This window comes from Perna viridis, chromosome 11 (assembly GCF_037379345.1).
Source record: "Perna viridis isolate PV_CMFRI_1.1 ecotype Kerala chromosome 11, ASM3737934v1, whole genome shotgun sequence".
NCBI lineage: Eukaryota > Metazoa > Mollusca > Bivalvia > Mytilida > Mytilidae > Perna > Perna viridis.
The window spans coordinates 23,802,431-23,812,525 of record NC_142455.1 but is presented as its reverse complement, the minus strand read 5'-3'; the positions used below and the strand labels follow the sequence as shown (position 1 = coordinate 23,812,525).

Sequence of the window (10,095 nt, the reverse complement as noted above, 5' to 3'; positions counted from 1 at the left end):
ACCCACCTCTCCCTATTTCCAGTGGCAATCAAAATTTGTCACTATTGTCCGGGTGTTAAAAGAATAGGCCTGCAGCAGCGCTAAGCTTGTCGTATAAGGCGACTAAATAGTGCTCAGAAACCTAGAGGTTTTTCATTCTCTGGAGTTAACAAAAATGCAATACCTTATCATTGAGTTCTTCCCCGGGCTTTAAAAAGTCAGTCTGTCTGAAACATAGACATTGAAATGGTTCGCATTGCCCAAAATTTCCGAATTTTTCCCCTTTCCAGTTTCTCCAGACAGATTCAAGAAAAGCTGAAAATACAAAAAAGGGGGCTATGAGGTAACCCAATGTTATGTAAGTATGTTATATTTATACGTAGGTTCCTATACGAGACCATGGGTAACCCAATCTTATATCTATATGTGTGTTCTGTATATATACATGTGTATATGTACCATGTATATGTTTGTTCGTATAGAGGACCATGGGTAACCCAAGGCTATATCTATATGTTTATACCTGCAGATAGAATAAACACTGTCCTTTATAAGCGCTTAATAGTTATATTGTCTACCGAGAACTTCTTAAGAATTAAATTAAATTTATTACTTTTATATGTTTAAAACGGGGTTGGAATCTAAATTATTACATTAAGCAGTAAATCATTTATTTATGCATATGTGTGCAGGGGTTTCATTAATTTTTTAGGGCCCCGTGCAGGTCCGGGTGTTAAAAGAATAGGCGTCTAAATAGTGCTGAGAAACCTAGCCGGGGGCTAGGCGCTCTGCCCACAGAGCAACTGGGATGTGTGCCCCAGGCGGTGGAATGGGGTACCCCTGGCGTGTTACATGCTGGGGTTGTCAGGCTATAATACGGAAAACCTGACCGCAAACCATAGTGGTGCACCGTGTTGGGAAAGACGCCACGTTCCTCGCACGTTAAAGAACCCTGCTGTGGTATTCGATAGGAGTAGGAACCTTTGCGCTCCGCCACAGGAGGCTAAATTGCCCGACCTTACCCATCCCCCCTTTTTCCAGTGGTAATCAAAATTTGTCGACCTTATTATCCTTGTGACCCATCCTTTTATTTTTCATTTCATGTTCATTTTATCATCAATTTCATGTTCATTGTCTAAATATAGCTGAAATATTGCTGCTCGGACGTTAAACCCCAACAAACAAACAAACAATTTTTTAGGCAGGAGGTACTTTACAGAAAGTAGAAGGTACCAAATAAATTTGGCAAGAGGTCTTGGTCCTGGATGTTAGCCTTTCTGAGAATTAAATTTTGACCTGAAAATATGGGATTAAGTCTGCAATATTTGCTTCAACTTTGTTTAACATATATGAATTTGAAATCAAAATATATGATAAATCATAGCTGATTTAGACTCAAAACCCTGAAATCCAGGAGCTCCCCATGATTCCCACCAGATCCATTTTAGACTAATGCTGATAAACTTAGTTGACTGTTTAATACTATGCCATTTTGTATGAAATTTTGATAAATGTCATATTTTGTTCTCAGGCATTTATTTACTTGTTACAAAATTTGAACACTAACACATGCAAATAAAAGCATAGGAAAAAAAACTAAACATTTATTAAATGAAATTCTGTTACATGTGGTGGTTCCTAGTGCTGATTAAATAATGTTCATAATAAAACTTTGTTGTTGATTATTGCCTAATTATTACTGTGACATGTAGTGCAATTGCATGTGTCTTCTTGTGAAATGTTGGTCTATAAATCATAGTCTGATAAGAAATTCTTCGCTTTTGAAAAGAAACAAGGCTGGCAGTTTTAGTCTGGTTGACTTTTAGACAGACAGATTTTTTTAAATATTACAATGTATTTATTTTCTATTATTATCTATAGCAGTGTTGAACGTGGGATCCAATATTTGTTTATATTCTTTTGAGCAAAGGCCAGACATGTTCTTTTCAAATTTAGTGTTGCTAGAATATTTTTACCGAAACTCTCCCTCTCCGTCGAATCGAATGGTCCCTTAATACATATTCTGTAAAAGTCTGTTTCACGTGTTGACTCATTGTCAACACTAAAAATTCCTGCACTCGTCTACATAAATCACAACAAATATCGGGAAAAATGACGGGTATGGGGCATTCCAAATACGAAAGGCATTTCTTGACACATTTTCATAGAATTTTCACACTTGTGTTTAGCTTTTTGTTCAGCTCGGCCCCGTGTAGGTCCGGGTGTCAAAAGAATAGGCCTGCAGCAGCGCTAAGCTTGTCGTAAAAGGCGACTAAATAGTGCTCAGAAACCTAGCTGGGGGCTAGGCACTCTGCCCATAGAGCAACTGGTATGTGTGCCCCAGGTGGTGGAATGGGGTACCCCTGGCATGTTACATGCTGGGTTTTTCAGGCTATAATTTCGTTCTTTGATATATCGCCCCTTCCGTTGTCTCGCTACTCGTTTACATGTGAAACATGCGGTCATTATATTGTCAAAATAATAATGAAAAAAAAAATAAAGTATATTTCTTTTACATCGAAATTGATAAAGATTAATAATTGAACATCTGATAAAACAAATTTTCATTTGAAATTTTGTTGGGTCGAACTTATTTATGGGTCGAATTTCAATTAGATAGGAAGACTGATTTCCGATTTTTAGGAACCAGATTAATTTACATAAAATAAAATGCTATGTCATTTCTAACTCACTATCCTGGGGCAATCCCTGGTAAGAAACGTAAACTATCTTTAACAGATGAAGAAAAACAAAAGAAGGTTAAGGAATATGAAAAGAACCGTCCTGATCGCAAGTTTTCTACCAAGTGGCAAACAGATAGACCATGGTTACATTATGATGGGGAAAAAATGTCCTGCAAAACTTGCGTGGAATTTTTTAAAAATGATAAGGATTGCAAAAATCCATTTGTTATTGGTACAACAAACTTCAGCTGTTGTTGACCATGAACGGTCTAATGTACATACCAAGTCTGCAGATGTAATAAATGCAAGAGATCAAACCCCAACAGAAACAATGAACTCGGAAGCAGGCAAAGCATTAAAAAAACTGAAGTCATCAGAAATTCGTCTTACATACTTATTTAGGAATGCCCATGCTGTAGCCAAACAAAACAGACCTTTATCAGATTATAAATGGTTATGTGACATTGATCGTGCTAAAGGCTTGGATTTAGGTCAAACTTATCTAACTGAACATGCAGTTAGGTCATTTGTCCAGTCAATAGCAAAAGTGGAAAGAAAGGCCACAGAAGTTTTGATAGGGGACAGTTGTTTTTTTTTCCTTTATGATGGACGGGACCCTAGATATTTCCGGTGAAGAGCAAGAAACAATCTATGTTAGATGTTCGAACTCGGGCAAAGTTACAGAAAGATTTTTACACATAGGAACCCCCGAGTCAACCTGTGCCTTAGGCTTATATAACTACACACTTGATATCTTTGAGAAGCACGTATTAGATAAAGGTAGGTCTAAGTTTTTATGAACATTTTATTTTAGGAGAAAAACAATGTTCCAGCCAAAATATTTAAGTACCCCTGAAGTGTTTTGTCTACAAAGTACTCGGAGGTGCTCTTGCCAAAAGGTTAACCCACCATTTCTTTCGAAATGCCTGTACCAAGTCAGGAACATTGCGATCTACAATCTTTCTAGTGTTATTGAGCTGGTCTTCCGCCCTTTGGACTTTGAGTAGTTTGAGACTCACTTATCTATGTTCGGTAATTCTGTTGTTTCCTTTCTTTAGAGTATCACATAAAATAAATGTTTATAAACAGCTGAATAATTAAATAAATTATTTCACTGAATAATTAAGATACTCTTATATTATGCTTTGCCTGTACCAAGTCAAGACCGTTGCAAGAACCACATCATGTCAAATTATATTATTATTATAACAAATTGTCTTGGTTGTTTCTCACCGGCCGTGTTGTTGTGACAATGTCTCTTGGACATATTCCCCATTTCCTCTCTTTTACTATTTAAATTAAAGTTCTCGGCTTGAAGATTCTGAAAGAAATTTGTTATTTAATTTTCAGATAAGCTTATTGCCATGGGCAGCGATGGTGCCTCAAATATGGTGGGGAAAAAATCTGGTCTGTCAACTTTAATAAAAGAAAACATTAACAGTGAAATTGTCAACATACATTGTTTGTGTCACAGACTTGAGCTTGGATTCAGAGATGCATTAAAACACATAAACAATATGACAAAATGATGACTCTATTCATTGGCTTGTACTATTTTTATAAAAAGAGCTATTTGAATAAAAAAGGATTAAAAAATGCTATTAAAGCTGTAGGAAAAGGTGTGATGCCTCCCAAAGTGACTGAAACAAGGTGGTTGCCACATCTCTATAGGTGCATCGAGGCATATCTTAAGTCTTTTAGGGCGCTAGAAGCCCACTTGTCAACGATTAGCCACAAAAACCCTAAAGCAGAGGGATTAGCCAAGATGATGCTTGACAAGAATATGATGGCCTTTATACTGTTCATTAAGGTACTTATTATTTTTTTGTTTAACTTAAACGGATTACTTGATCATATGCAAATACATTTATAAATATATACTATGTACCACATTAAGAAATAAAGGGAAGATAAGTTATTTAGGTCTTATAGGTACATGTTATGATGTACATGTATAAGGTATTATAACAATAATAATTTCATTTCATGTTAAAAACAAGGTCATAACAAATGCTACAGTTGTTTTTCACAGTCATCTGATTTTCTGTTTCCATTTTTATAAAGATTTTGTTATAAATGTATCCTGATCTGATCATGTTAACTCTTGCAGGATGTATTAGATGTTGCTATGAGATTATCGCTAAAGCTGCAGCAGGTGGATGTCAATTTGTGCGACAGTTTGTGTTGGGTCCAGGCAACTGTTGAACTATTGAAGGAAAAATGTGGAAGGTATGTGATTGAAATCAATTTAATGTTACATGTGTATAAATGATTAGGTTGGCCTTTTTCAATAAAGATGTGGTATTACTTTCAATAATTTGTAATTTTCTGATTAAATTAATCAATTGTTTGGGTTAATTATTTTCAAACGAATATTATTGATGTATAATTTAGTCAGTTACTAAACTTTATACTATTAAATTTATTGTTTTTCTTTACTTTTATTGATAAATTAATACTCTTGTATGTTGTATAAGAAAATATTTTCCGGTTTTTTTTTACACCAATTATATTGCTTTGCTGCACCTTGTTATCGTATATTCTTACCAGCAAATCAGATGCTCTTGTCAGCTTTCGTGAGTCAGGTAGTTTTGAAGAGATTCCTTTGAAAGGTTCAACTCCTGTTATGGCTTATTGTGAAAATATCGTCAATGGAATGGTTCAAGCAATTGAGAGAAGATTTGAATTGGATTCAAAAAATGTGTTTAATGCTACAAAGATTTTAAATTTTAAGACATGACCTTTATCAGGGACTGAGCTTCAAGGTTTCTAAAAAAAATGTTCATTCTGCTGATTTCTGCTGTTTTGCTGCTGCTATTCTTAGCTTATGTATTTGCATGTCTTAACTGTTATTCAGTGTTTGTTTTAGGAATGTTGTTTGTTCAAATTTAAAGTTTTGTTGTACATCTGACTTTAATCTTGTAGAAATACTATTATTGAGAAATTGAATAGATGTGTTGGATTGTAATAAAAATATAGATGCATTTTAAGTAAATAAATAGTATTTTTTCTACATTTACAAATGTAAAAACATCATAAACAATGATAACCAGTACTCTCTTTTCTTTTTTTTTTCTATTGAGGGTAAATTTGTTCTTACATATTTTAACAGAGTTTGGCATGGAAGAGCTGAAATTGATTATGCAGCATTACTCAGCAACTTTGCAAAAAGTTGTTACCTGCTCTATGGATCAACTGCTGAATGAATGGAGTCTTTTGAAGAAACTTGTTGTAGCAAAGTAAGTTTTAAACCAAAATCTGATTTTCAATATTATGTAATGTCCATAAAGGAAGACATTAAGTCTATTTTTTGAATAAATCATTTTGAAAAACATATTTTCTGAAAAAGGGGTATAAAGGATATTAGATACTTATTTTGATATCACCTTTTTAATTATCTAATCTTGAAAAAAAATCTGACTTTAAATGTCCTTTCTTAGTTCTATAATACATGTATATTGATATAAGAATTGTGTATCAAGTTTTGTCTTCTGTTTTCAGGTTTCGTAAGGATTTGGTTTCTATATCTTGGGAAAAAATGTTGGACTCCAAAGACTTCCCCAACATTGTTAAAGTAATTGATCTTATTCTTACACTTCCTTCAACAAGTGTGAAGTGTGAGACAGCTTTCTCTCAACTCAAACTGCTGAAAATTTGCAGACGTTCAAGTTTGACATCAGATGTTCTTAATAACCTTATTGCTGTTAAACTCCTTGCTCCACCAATTCAGGAGTTCAACCCTGTAGATAGTATTGAGACTTGGCTAGTTTAACAATCCATCAGGAGTTAACATATTCAATAAAGGTTACATCAATTACTGAACAGAAACCAATCTCATAGTCCAAAATAGAAGACAAGTTCAAATCTACTGGAATGTTGGTAGATTGCAATGGTCCTGACTTGGTACAGGCATTTAGAATGAAATGGTGGGTTAAATCAAGTTTTATGGCGCACCAAACCTCCCCTTCAAATGTCAAGTACTCAAAATTATATTAAGTTAAAAACAGATTTTCAATATTAAACAAGATATAAAATTAGTAAAATCTTTTGTACTATTATCTTTCAGGAAGAAGGTGTGGGATGTAGGAAACCAACATAAAACAGGAAGCAATCCAAAGGGCCTGTGAATAATACCAATTTGGAAACTGTAAATGAAACCCAAAATCAATCCAAAGAGCCTGTTACTAATACCAATTTGGAAACTGAAAATGAAACACAAAATACTGTTGATGTTATAATGACTAATGATGCAGATGTTGAAATACTTGATGAGGAAAAGAATGATATTGATAATGTACGTTGAAGTTAACTCAAGACTTAACATTGTGGAGAGCCTTTGTGACAAAGACAATGATGATGATTATAAAGACAGTGAATGTTTTGACTATCAAGATGAAATGTTGAATTTTGAAATGATTATGTTTTATGCCAGAGATTACGAATAGATTTTATAATTTAATAACAATACTTTATTTCAAATTTAAAAAATCAACAATATATAATACAAAGAACTCAAAACAAAGTACACATGTTTCGTTTATGAAGACTCATCAGATACACTCTAGCCAAAATGAATAATGGTGACAAATTAACAAATTCAAGAGCCCATACCCAGTAGTTTTAAAATCAGCTTGATAATAAAATGTACTTGCAGATTCCCCCCCCCCCCCATCAAAAATGTTAGCGTGTCGATAAATTGTTCAGAGTTTTTTCGGTCAGACAAATTGTCGTTCGGTCAGACAAGTCATCACCTTGTGTCTGACCGAATGTCAGATGTGCTTAAAAAATTTCGATGGGTCTGCTTGTGTCCCATCCCGTTTTTCATTTCATCATCATTTCATGTTCATTCTATCATCCGTTTCATGTTCATCGTCTGAATATAGCTGAAATATAGCTACTCGGACGTTAAACCCCAACAATCAATCAATCAATCATTGTTCAGCACAAAATAATCGGTGATTGCTTTGACATTGTTTTCTCTAAATGGTTGGTTGGTTGTTGGGGTTTAACGTCCGAGCAGCAATATTTCAGCTAAATGGAAACTGTACGTTAAATCGTGCTTTACCGATTAGATTCCGACGCGGACCTCGATGAAGACATCCATATAAACAATAATGAACACTTAGAGATCGCGATTTTGGAGACCGTCCGTGCGAGACACGACAGGGTAGTCAAGGACGTTAAAAACCCCCTTAGTAGTAGATTTTGGAGACATATCCAACACACGGAACGATCTAAGATATCTATTTACTAGATTTTTTCTCATGATTTTTTTGTTGCTTTTATTTTATTCTGCCGGTACCAGACCATACCGTAGCCGGGTAAAAGTACCAGGTACCGGCTTTAATTAGAGCACTGTGTGTGTGTGATTATTAAGGGATAACTTATCGACAAATAAATTCCCTTTACTTTTCTATGCCACTAGACCTCGTTGTTTGTGAAAGATGATATAAATGACCTCAAAATATATGCGTAAATTAGTACGCAATTATTTGGCAATTTCTGGATCTCTGGTCACCATTGGGCGACAGAAGTATCTGCGTTTAATTTTTATGACACTACATTAATTTATGAGGTTCAAGATAAAACGATGTTTTTACACCTCGCCCCCGTAATTTGGGTTTATACTTCGGCATCAAAGAGCGTTGCAGCATCTTTTTCTATCGCCAGGTAAGTCGCTACCTTACCGCTGTGATAGTATGCAATATCGTGCGGCAATTCTATAAACGCGGCTTAAAATCATCATCGTTAGCTATAGGCAAATCGCAAACCATTGCAAGCAAGTTGAACCCCGTGCAGGTCCGGGTGTTAAAAGAATAGGCCTGCAGCAGCTCTAAGCTTGTCGTATAAGGCGACTAAATAGTGCTCAGAAACCTAGCCGGGGGCTAGGCGCTCCGCCCATAGAGCAACTGGGATGTGTGCCCCAGGTGGTGGAATGGGGTACCCCTGGCGTGTTACATGCTGGGGTTGTCAGGCTATGATACGGAAAACCTGACCGCAAACCATAGTGGTGCACCGTGTTGGGAAAGATGCCACGTTCCTCGCACGTTAAAGAACCCTGCTGTAGTATTCGATAGAAGTAGGAACCTTTGCGCTCCGCCACAGGAGGCTAAATTGCCCTACCTTACCCATCCACCCCTTTTTCCAGTGGCAATCAAAATTTGTCGACCCTATTATCCTTGTGACCCATCCTTTCTTCTTTTCATTTCATGTTCATTTTATCATCCATTTCATGTTCATTGTCTGAATATAGCTGAAATATTGCTGCTCGGACGTTAAACCCCAACAAACAAACAAACAACAAGCAAGTTGAAATAACAAACTCTGTAGCGGCATCGCTACATACTTATTTTTAACAGAATGTTAAAAAGGTTAAAAAGCACATGATTTTTTAATGGCAGGAACAGTTATGCAATTAACCTGATGCATGAAATACCGTGTCTGTGGGACCCAACACTAAAAGAATATTCGGACATCACGGGTGCCGATGGAAGCGCATTGGGGACGAAATGGGATTGTCAGGTGTACATAAATAATGACCGATTCATGCAGGTCCGGGTGTTAAAAGAATAGGCCTGCAGCAGCGCTAAGCTTGTCGTATAAGGCGACTAAATAGTGCTCAGAAACCTAGCCGGGGGCTAGGCGCTCTGCCCACAGAGCAACTGGGATGTGTGCCCCAGTTGGTGGAATGGGGTACCCCTGGCGTGTTACATGCTGGGGTTGTCAGGCTATAATACCGAAAACCTGACCGCAAACCATAGTGGTCCACCGTGTTGGGAAAGATGCCACGTTCCTCGCACGTTAAAGAACCCTGCTGTTGTATTCGATAGGAGTAGGAACCTTTGCGCTCCGCCACTGGAGGCTAAATTGCCCTACCTTACCCATCCCCCCTTTTCCCAGTGGCAATCAAAATTTGTCGACCCTATTATCCTTGTGACTCATCCTTTTTTTTTCATTTCATGTTCATTTTATCATCTATTTCATGTTCATTGTCTGAATATAGCTGAAATATTGCTGCTCTGACGTTAAACCCCAACAAACAAACAAACAAACATAAAAAAAAAACTGAAACACACATATATTTTAGACAATTGGAAACCTAGGATCAATTACCCTTACCTCTTTAGCTGCAATATTAAACTGTCATCGCCCGTTCTGTGCACTCGACAGTATTTGGGATCTTACGATATCCTTTCTTGTATGGTGCGGACTTGCATATGTAGAATATTATTATGGTAGAATATAAACATTCTGTTTGGTTTCACCATCCATTTTTTTGCCTCCAGTCTGTCAATGATAGTATTTTTGAAATGTCGTTTATCCTAAAATAATACACACAAAATATATTCGAAAACGAACAACGTAATTTCGTCAGATATCATAAAAAGTATCGAAACAAAATAAATGACATATATGTAACATTTAGAAACAA

The 10,095-nt window shown here is 36.1% G+C and overlaps 1 protein-coding gene across 2 annotated transcripts; it reads left to right on the top strand.

The window, feature by feature from the left end:
• Nucleotides 1–2,617: 2,617 nt before the first annotated feature.
• On the top strand, nucleotides 2,618–7,332 carry LOC148603444 (uncharacterized). Of its 2 annotated transcripts, none has more exons than XM_088553410.1 (5): nucleotides 2,618–3,443; nucleotides 4,014–4,473; nucleotides 4,774–4,892; nucleotides 5,747–5,902; nucleotides 6,165–7,332. In XM_088553410.1, the coding sequence occupies exons 2-5, from the start codon at nucleotides 4,189–4,191 to the stop codon at nucleotides 6,433–6,435; spliced, it is 831 nt and encodes a 276-aa protein (XP_088409536.1). In that variant the 5' UTR covers nucleotides 2,618–3,443; nucleotides 4,014–4,188; the 3' UTR covers nucleotides 6,436–7,332. The 2 variants fall into 2 exon arrangements, with proteins under 2 accessions (XP_088409536.1, XP_088409537.1); XM_088553411.1 differs by having other exon boundaries at nucleotides 3,241–3,443; nucleotides 6,730–7,327.
• The last annotated feature ends 2,763 nt before the right edge of the window (nucleotides 7,333–10,095 follow it).

Excerpts from the sequence above, each read along its gene's own strand:
- LOC148603444 (XM_088553410.1), top strand. The coding sequence starts at position 4,189 with ATGATGACTCTATTCATTGGCTTGTACTATTTTTATAAAAAGAGCTAT. Across the intron at positions 4,474-4,773 it reads CCTTTATACTGTTCATTAAG|GATGTATTAGATGTTGCTAT; the intron begins GTACTTATTATT and ends TAACTCTTGCAG. Across the intron at positions 4,893-5,746 it reads TTGAAGGAAAAATGTGGAAG|GGTAAATTTGTTCTTACATA; the intron begins GTATGTGATTGA and ends TTTTCTATTGAG.